Source organism: Scomber scombrus, chromosome 18, assembly GCF_963691925.1.
Source record: "Scomber scombrus chromosome 18, fScoSco1.1, whole genome shotgun sequence".
NCBI classification, from domain to species: Eukaryota; Metazoa; Chordata; class Actinopteri; order Scombriformes; family Scombridae; genus Scomber; species Scomber scombrus.
The window spans coordinates 17461436-17476275 of NC_084987.1; the positions used below are offsets into that span (position 1 = coordinate 17461436).

General features: G+C 35.7%; 1 pseudogene and 1 gene segment (V, D, J or C); both read right to left on the bottom strand.

Annotated features, from left to right (window-relative positions):
• Positions 1–4250: 4250 nt before the first annotated feature.
• On the bottom strand, positions 4251–14751 carry LOC133999987 (uncharacterized; annotated as a pseudogene).
• LOC133999430 (Ig heavy chain V region XIG14-like) lies at positions 10017–10450 on the bottom strand. The segment is given in 2 exon segments: positions 10017–10324; positions 10408–10450. Coding segments are annotated over 2 exon segments (351 nt in total).
• Positions 14752–14840: the final 89 nt, after the last annotated feature.

Here is a 14840-nt window from a genome sequence, read left to right on the forward strand (position 1 = left end):
ACTTGAAATGAAAATTGATGAGTTCTTTTGGACAGACTCTCAAGTTGTGCTGGCATACATCAATAATGATGCTAGAAGATTTCATGTGTTTGTCGCAAATCGCCTGCAAGTGATTAAGGAAAAAACAGACCCTGGTCAGTGGCATTACGTTGAGACATCAGAGAATCCAGCTGACCATGCATCTAGAGGCCTACATGTCTCCAATATCTCCTCAACAAGCTGGATGTCAGGACCCAAATTCCTGTGGGAGCAAGAGGTGAAACCTAGACCAAACTACTCCACTGAACTTCTGGTCGGTGACCCTGAAGTTAGAGCAGTTCAAGTGAATGTAGCCACTACTAACACCAGTGACTCCAACAGTATGCTCGATGCTTTGAGCCGATTTTCATCTTGGTTAAAACTTCTCAAGGTTGTTGCAAGAATTAAAAGGCTGGCATCCAAGCGAAGACATGGTAATCATGTGACTGTGGAAGAACGAGAGAGAGCAGCTGATGTGGTTATTAAGCTTGCTCAGCAGTGAGCATTTTCCCAGGAGATGAAAACACTTGAAAGAGGAGGTAGTCTCCCTAGTTCCAGTCCTCTTTTCCGCCTTGATCCTATTGTGGATAAGGGCCTCTTTCGGGTGGGTGGGAGGCTAAAGCAATCATCCCTCAGTCAAGAACTAAAACATCCAATCATCCTTCCAAAGGGCTCTCATGTTACTCAGCTCATTTTGTCACATTACCATGACAGGATTTGCCATCAAGGCCGATGTCAAACTCAAATGGAGCTTAGAGCCAACGGATTTTGGCTTATTGGTGGGAGTAAATCTGTTGCCAGGCTGATATACAATTGTGTGAAGTGTAGGAAGCTTCGACGCCCAGTAGAGGAGCAACGTATGGCTGAGCTTCCAAGCGAACGAGTCGAGGTGTCAGCCCCCTTCACATATAGTGGTATGGATGTGTTTGGACCGTTCATTATCAAAAGGGCCCGCAAGGAACATAAGAGATATGGACTCATCTTTACCTGCCTCTCTTCCCGAGCTGTTCACATTGAAATGTTGGAAGATCTGTCGACAGACACATTTATGAATGCCTTAAGGTGTTTCATTAGCCTCAGAGGAGCTGTGCGCCAACTCCATTGTGATCATGGCACAAACTTTGTGGGAGCCAGGAACGAGCTCAGAGAAGCACTAAAGCAGTGTGATGTCACTCAACTTGAGGCTCAACTGGCGGATAAACAATGTGAGTTCATTTTCAATGCCCCCGCGGCAAGTCATGCTGGTGGTGTTTGGGAGCGCCAAATCCGGACTGTGAAGAATGTGTTGAACGCCACTCTTTCTCTCTGTCCTGGCAGACTTGATGATGCTTCACTTCGAACTCTGTTCTATGAAGCTATGGCCGTTGTTAACAGTCGCCCGCTGAATACAGATGGCATCAATGATCCCACATCACTAGAGCCCTTGACACCTAATCATCTAATCCTGAAGAAGCCCAAAGTCGCTCTCCCACCCCCAGGGAAATTTGTGAAGGAAGACATGTATGCAGCAAAACGGTGGCGACGAGTGCAATATCTGATTGAACAGTTTTGGAGTCGCTGGAGGAAAGAATACCTTTTGAATATTTCTACAAGGCAAAAGTGGCATGTGCCTCGGCGTAACCTTAGAGTTAATGATGTTGTCATCATCAAGGATGATTTTCTTCCCAGAAATCAGTGGCAGTTGGGACGAGTGGTTGAACCCATTCAAGGGAGTGATGACCTAGTGCGTAAGGTCAAAGTGCAAGTGGGAGATCGGAAATCATCAGGGAAACTCACAATTGTCGAAAGACCCATTCAGAAGTTGGTGCTCTTGTTAGAGAATGAGCAACTTGGTGTTTGCTAGTGTTATGCCAATCTGTTAACATTTGTGGTTCAATACAGTGATGGCAAAGGTTATGAACCTGAACCCAAGGGAAATGTATTACTTGTTAAAAAGAAAAAAGAAAAAAAAAAATCATGTATGATTCATTGAGGACATATTTATCATAACATGATTGGTGGGAGTGTAAATGATAGTAATTGTTTTGAGCTGCCATCTCAGCCTTCATGTGTCTTGTCTGCTGATTCCCCTTTTTATTTTCTCACTCAAGTGCCTGTAAAGGTCAGTGTATTACTGCCATCTAGTGGTCAGTTTTCTGGGGTATAAAAGGGAGGAGGCCACTGTTACCTGTAAGCTCTTCCTGTGGGTGTGTGCGCTCACCTGTGCGCGTCACCACCATCCTCCCTTTGTTCTCCCCTGGCTGGCTCAGTGTTTGTGCTGCTGGCTTTGTTTGAAGCATTTCCGTGGCTCGTTGAGTGAGTTTTCTTTGTTTAATTATTTGTAATTTTTGTGTTGGTGCAGGTTCCCTTATAGTTTGGTTTTGTTCTGTTATCAGGAGACAGTGACACACAGTATAGACGGCACCTTCCATCCTCCTATTAGCCCCTTGGTTTGTGGAACAAGGTGTGTATCTTAAGTTTGGGCCAGTACTTTATTTTTGATGTTTTGTTTTATTTTTTGTTTTGGGGTGATGCCGTTCACAGTATATTTTTATTCCTTAAATAAGGTTTTAGTAATTTTGTAATGGGGTAATAAAATGTAGTTTTGTTTGTTTGCTTTTTTTTTATAGTAATAAATTGGGTGCTTTTTGAATCTGTGTTGGGGAAGTTGTATGTGAAGTGCAAATGTGTTAAACTTTTTCTTCTTGTTTTTTTTGTATATTCCCTCATAGTTTTCACGGTGCTACACCAAAGAAATAAACTCATGCAGCCGTAAGGAACTCTCCGCCTCCTTTCTTGGGGAACCAAGGGCCGCTACATAGCTCCTCACTCTAACACACCTGATTCTAATAATCAACTCGTTATCAAGCCCTTTGACGAGCCTCAGCTGCTTGATAACGAGTTAGAGTGAGGAGATACCTAAAACATGCAGGGCAGTAGCTCTCCAGGAGCAGGGTTGGAGACCACTGATTTAGAACATTATTTCATATTATTTATTTATTTATTTGTCCACTAAGACTTGAAAAGAGAGCTATTATTTTACAAGTTGATTTTTCTAACACAGAAGAAACATTATTTCTATCATTATTGTATTCCATAGATTTTACATTTATTTTACATTTATATTTTTATATATATATATATATATATATATATATATATATATATATTTTTATATATATATATATATATATATATATATATATATATATATATTTTTATATATATATATATATATATATATATATATATATATATATATATATATATATATATATATATATAAAAAGTGCAGCCTCTGGGGGTGTCCTACATCGATGATCATGTGAAGAAGAAAGACTCTTCACTCTATATAGAGTTGGCAGCCTGGCCGAGTCTTCTGAGCTTCCAACATCACATCAATGCCCTGTTTGAAAACGTGCCCAGTCTTTTTATGTAATCTTATGGCACAGAACGACCATCATTATTATTGTAACAGCAGCTGACGCTTGCATTACTGTAATTCTTTTTTTTTTTTTTTTATATATATATATATATATATATATATATATATATATATATATATATATATATATATATATATATATATATATATATATATATATATATATATATATATATATATATATATATATATATATATATATATATATATATATATATATATATATATATATATATATATATATATATATATATATATATATATATATATATATATATATATATATATATATGTTAGAAAATATGTGTTAGAAAAATCAACTTGTAAAATAATAGCTCTCTTTTCAAGTCTTAGTGGACAAATAAATAAATAAATAATATGAAATAATGTTCTAAATCAGTGGTCTCCAACCCTGCTCCTGGAGAGCTACTGCCCTCAATTGTTATATATATATATATACAATATATATATACAATATATATACAATATATATATACAATATATATATACAATATATATATATATATATATATATATATACAATATATATATACAATATATATATACAATTATATATATATATACAATTGAGGCATAATAAAGAAAGTTAAGTAACCTCTGAGAAGCCTATCTGCATTTCTGTCTTTGAGAGATATTATTTTGTAATATAACAAAATATTCTATCCATACATATAAACTTTAAATATATTAAAATTATAAGGAATCTTTGAGTAAACTGCGAGTATCATTTAAGTAGGCTATCTCGTGGCCGGGCTGAGTGTCTTCTTTTTTGGAAATCAAAATATGGTCACCCTATGATACATGACATCTTCACTGTCACTCCAGGTCTTTTCACCTCAGGGGGAGACTGCTCCAGTTTTATCTCACTCCAAACTCCTGTAAGCAAAGACATGACGATCATCATCCATCAAACTTGGATCACAGGTCAGATTTTCACAAAAAAGTAAGTTTTCTGTGTGTTGAAGGATAAATTATTATCTTACCATGAATACAAAGCATTGAGAACAAACTCCAGAAAATCATATTTTCCATTCTGTAAAAAAAATATAGTTCAGTGTTTTTTTTATCTGAGAGTTTGCAAGGTTTAGAATATGTCCCAGTTGTTCTGTCACAAATGACTTGAGAATTCCTGGTGGTGTTTATAAGGGATGAAAGGTTTGCATAGACCTCCCTCTACAGGTTTAAAAAGCAAATGCTTAAGTATCACAGCTCTGCTTCACATCACTCCACTCATAAGAACAGCATATGAACACATACAGTAAAATAATAATAGAAACAATTCAAATGAGTATTGACTTCTTGGAGCAGTGAGAATATTGAAAGGAAAAAAACAATAACATTTCAGGCAGAAAAGCATTGACTTCATCTTACAAATTGTCCTCTGTTAATCCTTTGGACCTCAAATTAAATTCTGTGTATGTAAATAATTGTCCCTGGCTCTGGTTACTTTGGGCTTTGATCCAGATGTTGACAACCCCTCAATCCGTCCCTGGTAAGAAGTCTAACAAACAGCAACATCATCTGGTGGTTACATTGTGTGTTCATCTGCATGTCTGTGCACTTTTAGGAGCAATATCAGTCTTCTTACTGCCTTCTCTTCTACAGTCTCCTACTGCTCCCTGTAGGTCTTTGTTACAGACACAACACTGAGGGTTTTTGTAAAGCCTTACTACTGCTCCTTACAGTAATAAACAGTGAGTGTATATGTGTCTAGCACAGTCATACACTGCAGAGTCCTCAAACTTCTAGCATAAGTGTTCCCACTGGCATCAGAGAAGCCGACCCCTATCCACTCTGGTCCTTTTCCTGCAGGTTGTCTGATACACTTCATACCACAGCATGCAAATGAGAATCTGCAGGAGAGAATGAGAGTCTCCACAGACTTGGTATTAGTGACTGATCATCAGTATATTTATCAGTATCAGTTTTTATCCTTCCATATTGGATAAGATATCACATCTGGAAACATTATTCTTATTATGAAGAGAGAAATAAATATTGCATTATCTTTTATAGTTGTTATCTTTCAATAATTTTGGTCATGAATTTAAAGTAAACTTTTCAATGTAAATTTCAATTTGCCAATTGTAATTTCATTATAAAATTGTTGTTTAATTATGACTTTACAACATATCGGTCATATAGTACACATTTATGAAGATAAAATCTTAACAACAGTAGCCTCTACAGAAGCTCAGTATTTTATTTTCTGACTTCTTTTGACCAAATTAATTTTTTTCTTTTTTTTAATCACTGGAAGCTAATCAGCAGAAGAAAAAATGTCAGAGTTCAAAACAACAAGTAAATGACACAGCCTGCTCCAGTTGAACTATCTCACGGTCAAATGCAAAACATTTCTGTCAAGCATCATTGGTCAAGCAGCTACGATGACTAACACTCCCCAGACATGAACTAGAGGAACTCATTACAGTCATTAACTAATCAAACTCATCACAAGGAAACACTCATCATACATAATCTAACACACCAAAAAGGCTCCATGATCCTTCTGTCACCTATAAAAGCCACAGCTGTGTCCCAAATCACTTATTCAGTGATGTCGGTCCATAACTATGGACATTGTTTCCATTATACACAGTTTTGAGGGATCATAAATATTAATAACATGGTCCAAAATAAATACTGTATAAGAGTGATTGTGTACACAACCTGATCAACTTCAACATTACAGACAAATCAACTCATCTACTGTAACTCCTGATTTTAATCTGTAACCTGTATGTCTTATATCTAAAATAATGTTCATGAAATGGTTTGATATGCCCATAAGATATAAGCCACTTCATGCCTTGATACATACTGACATGCAAATACATGTCTCATTTTAATTAAGTTTATTTGCAGCTCTCACAGTTTCTACACAGTTTCACAGCTGCAGGTGTGCTCCCAGATGTGCAGAGAGAGGGGAAGTGACTCCGTAAAGATGATATGTTTAAAATGTCAGTAATATCTGTTGGGGCAAGTTTTCATTATGTATAACAAACACACCACAGTTAATACTCATAGTCCATTTTGATAAATGTCCATTTGATAAATGTACCCACTTTCAGCATCACAGGTGAAGTGCAATATTCTGATACAACAACAATAAACTAAAAAGTATTTGTACTTCATGCTTCAGGCCATTCTCATTTTCTATTTGTATGATATCGTATAAAAAGTTGTGCGCCACTTTTTGTAAGATATAATACAAATTTAAACAAACATGCAGTAACACGACGGATCAGTGCACCTGTGCAACCCAGTCTCATGACAGTTTGTAAAATAGCTACCAACTTTAATCTATTGATTCTTGTCCAAAATATAACTGCTATATTATTCAACATTTAACCAGGAGATCTTATCCCTGTTGTGTCTTTATCAGTCCCAGGCAGATAATTCACTGACTGCTCTGTTTTCCTTTTTAGTTTCACCCTTCACTTCTGTCAGTAAACCTGGTAAACTGTATCCAGACTCTTGATGTGAGTGAGACGTTTAGCTGCCTGTCAATACATGCACAGCACATGCATCAAGGACAGAACAATCAAATTACATTATGTTTGTCATTTCACACCTACTGTACAATATAATTCATGGTAACATTAATAACCTTTTTTTTTTTTTAAAGGTACATCTAACCCTAAAATACACGTGTACATGTTTACAGGCGTTGACATTACTTTTCCTCTCTGCAGTCAGATAAGTAGAGCTGGAAGACATCAAAGTTTTGCATTGACTCCTCCTCACAGGGAGGAAGCAACTTGTATGATGCTCTCATTTCTGCCTACTGTGTGTTGAAACTACATAATGTAGATTTATGATATGAAAGCTGTGATTGTATTCAAAATAATTGATTCATGCAATATTAAAAAAACATTTTTGTTCTGAGTCTGACTTCTCTCTTCAGATGTTCAATATTCTGCAGAATGTTGTCTTTTCTTTTGTTCGAAAAATTAGAACAGCAACATTGTGCTTATTTGACATTATGTAACTCTAAACTGATGTCAAAGTTTTTCTAATAGAAACTAGACATTGTCTGTACTCACATCTGTATTACCATAACACATTAAAATACCGTACATGACATTCTGATAAATATTACATCCTGATTGAAATGTTTGAGGTGATTTTTAGACTTTTCTTACATGAGCTGTGAACTGAAGATACAACTACAAATCAAATGTAATATAATGTTTATGAAGGCGTTATCTGTACTTGTAGAAACAGAAATCAACATTATCTCCATCATTCATCTGACTATTCAGTGTTTCTACTGTGGTTATTAGTGTGAATCCACTCACTTATTTGTGTTAAAAATAAGATCCACTGAAGATGAACAGATCACCTTTTCTTCTCAAATCCAGACAGAAGTGAACAGAAATGATCAACGACTTTATATGTAAATTGTGCATTCTAATAAAGAACATTTATATGGTCTTATATTTGAATTTCACAATTTAATAAAAAAATTGTAATAAAAATAATTTTTAAGCCACTTCAGGAAAATGAATGTCATCATTTTTCATCTTGTTTTTGAAAACTTTCTGAATTTTTTTTCATTTCTGTTGTGATTCATTTCATATTTGTAAATTGTTGTTAAAAGGGAATGTAAAGATAAGAAAGAGAAAGAAATGTTGAAAGACAAAAAAAGACATTCTGAAATAAGTAAAATGAACAATATTCTCTTAAAAGCAAAACAAAATATCAATGGTTCTAAAAAAAAAATGAAAAGAAAAATACATGTGGGTTTGAATGAATCATATTTTTGAACTACTTGAAATGAGGACATTAATCATATGAGATAGTTGATAGCTGATATCAGCCCAGTAAGTACTGTAGGATTTTGTACAGCTGCTCAACCAACTCCAGTCACTGTGAGTATCGAGCACAATAATAAACAGCAGAATCTTCAGTCTTCAGACTGTTCATCTGCAGATACAGCTGCTCTCTGCTGTTGTCTCTGGAGATGGTGAACCGGCCTTGAACTGACTGAGAGTAGTATTTGCCACTACTGTCACTGTAGATAAAAGCAATCCACTCCAGTCCTTTTCCAGGAGCCTGTCTGACCCAGTTCATGTAGTAGCTGCTGAATGTGAATCCAGAGGTTGTACAGGTCAGTTTGTGAGATTCTCCAGGCTTTTTAACTGCTGGTTCAGATTCTGTCAGAGTCTGACCATCAACACCTGTTAAGACAAACAATAACAACAATCAGTTACTTAAGCTTTTGACTTTTAAAAGGCAGTTTCAACTCAAGATCTGTCAATATTTTCACCTGTCCAGCAGATAGTTAGAAGCAGCAGTCCTGTCCTATAGTCCATCATGTTAAACTGTGTGTCCACTGTTCTCTGTCATCCTCTCTGCAGTCAGATAAGTAGAGCTGGAAGACATCAAAGTTTTGCATTGACTCCTCCTTATAGAACAGATTAGGATTTGACTCTCATTGTAGTGTTGAGACTTCAGGTTGCACAATATTATTTAGTCAGTCTTTGTAGTATGATATGTGTCCAACTTTCATTCCAATATACAGTCCAGTCTTTTCCCTGCAGGCTGTCTGATCCAAGTTGTGCAATAGCTGGTAACAGAACATGAGAGCATGTAGAGGTCTGATAATGGATCCATGGGGGAACTCAATCCATTCACACAACTTATTTCATAATTTCACAGACTGTGAGAAAATGTGATTAGTATTCATTCATATTGCCATATTTATATGGCATTATATTAATAATATAATAACATATAGGTACATAATATTAACATAATTGCCTGGAACTTAAAATATCTAAGAGATTAAATGAGATGATATTAAAAACAAATAGAACAAATGACAGTCAGTGAGGAGAAGATGTGAAACTGTCTGGTTGAGATCAGGCAGCTGATGGGTGAGTAGAGCAAAGGCTTGGTCACTATTATAACAATTAAGGTGAGATTTTGAAACCACTAGTGCGGCTCAATCTGAAGATCTCAAGCAGCCATCAGGTTATTGGAGGAAGAATAAGTAGAAAACAATAAGCAATGAAGTTGGTTGAATACTAATAATCAAGTGAAATTATGAAATTAGAAAAGCTGTGATTTGGATAAACATATAATGTATTTGTTTATAATAATGAAATCATCGAGGAGGCCAATTTGTCACTTGAATTCCATTACTCCTCATTCTTATGTGTTGACATTATGATTCAGATGGGGGATAATTTGGGGAAATCCATGTGGTAATGTTACTCTTCATGTATTTGTTATAAATATAAATATATGACACATTGTTACAGAATGTTTTACCATAGGAATACAGTACACAGTGTGATATAATAATAATAAGTTGTATAGCACCATGAAATACATTTTTGTTAAAAGTAAATGAACAATATGTTTCATTATTTCATACTAATTTTTACAAATGATATTTTAAGGTCTCTTTCTGATTATTCTTTTTTTTTTAACAGTGAACTGATATTGAAATGATTAGTGGTGTGAGGGCTCCTCCTCTGGTGGATTCATGTTACAAGTGTTCAGACACTGAGGGGTTTTTGTTCAGGTCTGCTGATGGTTTGTGTTATTGTGGGTCTCTGGCACAGTAATACACAGCAGTGTCTTCAGGCTGCATATTCTGTCCATTTAGAGTCACTGTTTTGCTGGAAGAGTCTAAATCAATACTGAACTTGTTCTTTAGTGAATCTTTGTAGTATGTGGTGCATCCAACACATGCACCTCCAATCCACTCCAGTCCTTTCCCTGCAGGCTGTCTGATCCAATGTGTGCGATAGCTGCTAACAGAATAAGAGACCTGACAGGTGATGGTCAGACGTTGACCTGGCTGCACAGTCACTGAGGCTGGCTGTGTCAACTGTTCACACTTCACACCTGTTAAAAAAAGAAAATGTATTGTGAAAAATTATCGAACTAAAGGAAGAATTGCTGACTATGACAAATCTAGAGACACTCACAGGATCCAGCTGCCAACAGCAGCAGCAGAGCTACAGAGAACATGGTTGATGTTGAAGCTGATGTGCTGTGATCTCCACTGACAGTCTGATGTGAAGTCTTTATAGCTGAGAAACAAGGAGGATCACTGAGTTTGCATAGAATCAAACACAAAAATCATTAATGTTGGTCTAAGTGGAGACTGATAGAAGAGTCTGATGACAGTTAAAACTGGAAATCACCTCACATGATATATTCATTCCATTTATTTAATTATTTGTTAACTTTACTTACTTATTTTCTTCTAACAGAAATGCAGCAACAGCAGCAGGATCATGTAAATATCATGAACAGATGAGTTTGCTGCTGGTGTTTGAATAAAACACGTTACATTTTTCACTTTGTTCAAATGTTTGAAGACACAGACACACAGAGAAACTTGGACTCTCTCAGTAATGATTTCAATGACACTGTGTGATGATGGAGTAAGATTATTAAATTATATTGATTTTCTTTTTAATGAAATGTAACTTTTCAAGCTCATTTATACATGAGTGGTCCTCAGATGACTGTGTGTTGTGTAATTATGAATTAGTTGACCTGAGTTCATTCATAATGTGAGACTGTGCAGGGTGGATCAGTAAGGATGAGAAATGGAGGACATAGTTTTTGTTCATCCAACTTTGATCACAGTCTTACAAGCACACAAATACACAGCAGCTCCTTCAGGTTTCCTGCTCTTCATTTAGAGATGTATTTATGTTATTTTTGTTTAATTTTGAGTACAATTTAACATCATTTTCGTGACAAGCAGGAGTATTACACTTTATTTCAGTGCAGAGTTTGAGTGTCACACATTTTTTTACGTAGGTCTACTGTAAAAGAGGAGAGAATAAATATACTCTTCTCTTGTGATATTTTCAAGGAAACCACACCTTTTTTTCCTTCATATTATGATTCCACATTATTTATATACACTATGTTTTTTTATTTACAGAAATGTTTCTTTTTAAACATCTGTATTATTTTTTGCAGTTGTTTGTACTTTCTTTATTTCAGATGTATCATAATGTTTTATGTTTCTTCTGTGTAGTATACTATTATTGAGGAACACACAACCTTAAGTAATGCAGAGACAAATGTTGCCGTAATGTATTCTTAAATATTCAGTATTATTAAAAGCTACCATCCCAGAAGTTGAGCACTGTAGGATTTTGTACAGCTGCTCAACCAACTCCAGTCACTGTGAGTGTCGAGCACAATAATAAACAGCAGAATCTTCAGTCTTCAGACTGTTCATCTGCAGATACAGCTGCTGTCTGCTGTTGTCTCTGGAGATGGTGAACCGGCCTTGAACTGACTGAGAGTAGAATTTGCCACTACTGTCAGTGTAGATAAAGGCAATCCACTCCAGTCCTTTTCCAGGAGCCTGTCTGATCCAGGCCATGTGGTAGCTGCTGAATGTGAATCCAGAGGTTGTACAGGTCAGTTTGTGGGATTCTCCAGGTTTTTTAACTGCTGGTTCAGATTCTGTCAGAGTCTGACCATCAACACCTGTTAAGACAAACAACAACAACAATCAGTTACTTAAGCTATTGACTTTTAAAAGGCAGGTTCAACTCAGGATCTGTTAATATTTTCACCTGTCCAGCAGATAGTTAGAAGCAGCAGTCCTGTCCTATAGTCCATCATGTTAAACTGTGTGTCCACTGTTCTCTGTCATCCTCTCTGCAGTCAGATAAGTAGAGCTGGAAGACATCAAAGTTTTGCATTGACTCCTCCTCACAGGGAGTACTGGATTGAACTTTTGAAAATGTGCAATACTACTTTTAATATAAAGTTTATATATTCATTATGAATTAGTTTTAATGAAAAAAATTACCTCTTGAACAAATGTTGTTTTATTTTGTTTTTCTCATAAAGTGCTCATAACATTCAGGATGTCAGCTGGAAAGAAAGCCCCAGTAGAAATATAAGTGAAGAAAACTGATGAGAATATGTGAAAAATGTGCAACCCTTTATTACATGGATATCATTTCTATAGTTAATAACAATAAAATGTGTTTGTTGCCTTTTGTAAAACAACGGTCAAAGAAAACTACAGTAACCAGTTTGTTTCTTTCTGCAGTTTGCTGCAATTTTTCACTTGGACTTGAAATATAAATATTTTCAGTCAGAAAGAAAGAAACCTTTCATGGTAAATGTCTCCACTGAATTATTTAATATTATTATCATCATCTTTACTATAACAGTGACCTGGTGTTGAAATGATTAGTGGTGTGAGGGCTCCTCCTCTGGTGGCTTCATGTTACAAGTGTTCAGACACTGAGGGGTTTTTGTTCAGGTCTGCTGATGGTTTGTGTTATTGTGGGTCTCTGGCACAGTAATACACAGCAGTGTCTTCAGGCTGCATATTCTGTCCATTTAGAGTCACTGGTTTGCTGGAAGAGTCTAAGTCAATACTGAACTTGTTCTTTAGTGAATCTTTGTAGAATTAAGCTGAAATATGTTTCATTCCAATCCAATCCAGTCCTTTCCCTGCAGGCTGTCTGATCCAAGCTGTGTAAGAGCCAAGAGAATAAGAGACCTGACAGGTGATGGTCAGACGTTGACCTGGCTGCACAGTCACTGAGGCTGGCTGTGTCAACTGTTCACACTTCACACCTGTGGAGGAAAACATGTTGAGTATTGAGTCAGTGTAACAACAGTGAACAGTCAGTGTGCTGTGATCATACTGTCAGTGTCTCTGCCTCAGTGAGACTCACAGGATCCAGCAGCCAGCAGCAGCAGCAGCAGAGCTACAGAGAACATGGTTGGTATTGAAGGTGATCTGATGGGAGCTTCTCTTCTTCTGCTGCAACTGACAGCATGATATCAAGTGTTTATAGCAGACTGTAAGGAAGTTCACTTTGCATAAAGAAGGACACTGACAGGCTATAAAAGAGGAGGGACTATTGTATATGAGGAGTATTTTAATATTTTATTACATGCATTTAAATATATATTATCATTCAAACGAAAATACATATCTGGGACATTAAGTTTTGTATGTATTAATATAGTTAATTGAACATAATTGTAGATTTAAATTTACATGTAAGTAATAACTATGCAAGCCTATCAACAAATACAATCATCACATATTCAAAGGTATATGGTGTAAAATCTGAAAGTTATACACAACATATACCAATAGTTTTTTGTTTTTCTTCAAAACTATTTTACCCTGAGTTTATTAACCATAACACATTAAAATTAACTTACAAAACATTCTGATGAATAGTACATTATACAAATGTAATATAATGTTTGTGTTGGTGTTATCTGTAATTGAAGAAAAAAGCAATCAACATTATATCCATTATTCATCTGACTATTCAGTGTTTCTAATGTGGTTATTAGTGTGAATCCACTCACTTATTTGTGTTAAAAATAAGATCCACAGAAGATGAACAGTTCAGTTTTTCTTCTCAAATCCAGACAGAAATGATCAATGACATTATATTTAACTTTTGCACTGTAATAAAGAACATGTATATGGTCTTCAGTTTAACTATGCACAATTTTTATTTTATTTTTTAATTTAAAAATAAAAAACTTTAAAGAATTTTTTTTTTTAATCACCCAAAGCATGAAAACACTTCAGGTAATGTCGTTTTTGAAAACAAACTTTTTATTATCTTTAGATTTATGTTGTGATATATTTCATATAATAGTAATTTTTTGTGAGAAGAGAAAATTATGAACAAAATCATCTCTGAAGGAAAACAAAATATCACTGGATAAAAAAAGTACTTATTGGCTTTGAAAAGGTCGCAAAATATTTTTTGAACTACTTGAACTGAGGACATTAGCTGTGATCTATCAGCCCAGTAAGGATTGTAGGATTTTGTACAGCTTTTCAACCAACTCCAGTCACTGTGGGTCTCGAGCACAATAATAAACAGCAGAATCTTCAGTCTTCAGACTGTTCATCTGCAGATACAGCTGCTGTCTGCTGTTGTCTCTGGAGATGATAAACCGGCCTTGAACTGACTGAGAGTGGTAGATGTAGCTAAAATCACTGTGGATAGAAGCAACCCACTCCAGTCCTTTTCCAGGAGCCTGTCTGATCCAGGCCATGTAGTAGCTGCTTAATGACAATCCAGAGGCTGTACAGGTCAGTTTGTGGGATTCTCCAGGCTTTTTAACCGCTGGTTCAGATTCTGTCAGAGTCTGACCATCAACACCTTTTAAGACAAAAAAAAAGAGCCAAACATGCATCAAGTTGGTAATACAAATGGAAATATGTTAGATAAAGATTATTGAATATTTTCACCTGCCCAGCAGATAGTTAGAAGCAGCAGTCCTGTCCTTTAGTCCATCATGTTAAACTGTGTGTCCACTGTTCTCTGTCATCCTCTCTGCAGATAAGTAGAGCTGGAAGACATCAAAGTTTTGCATTGACTCCTCCTCA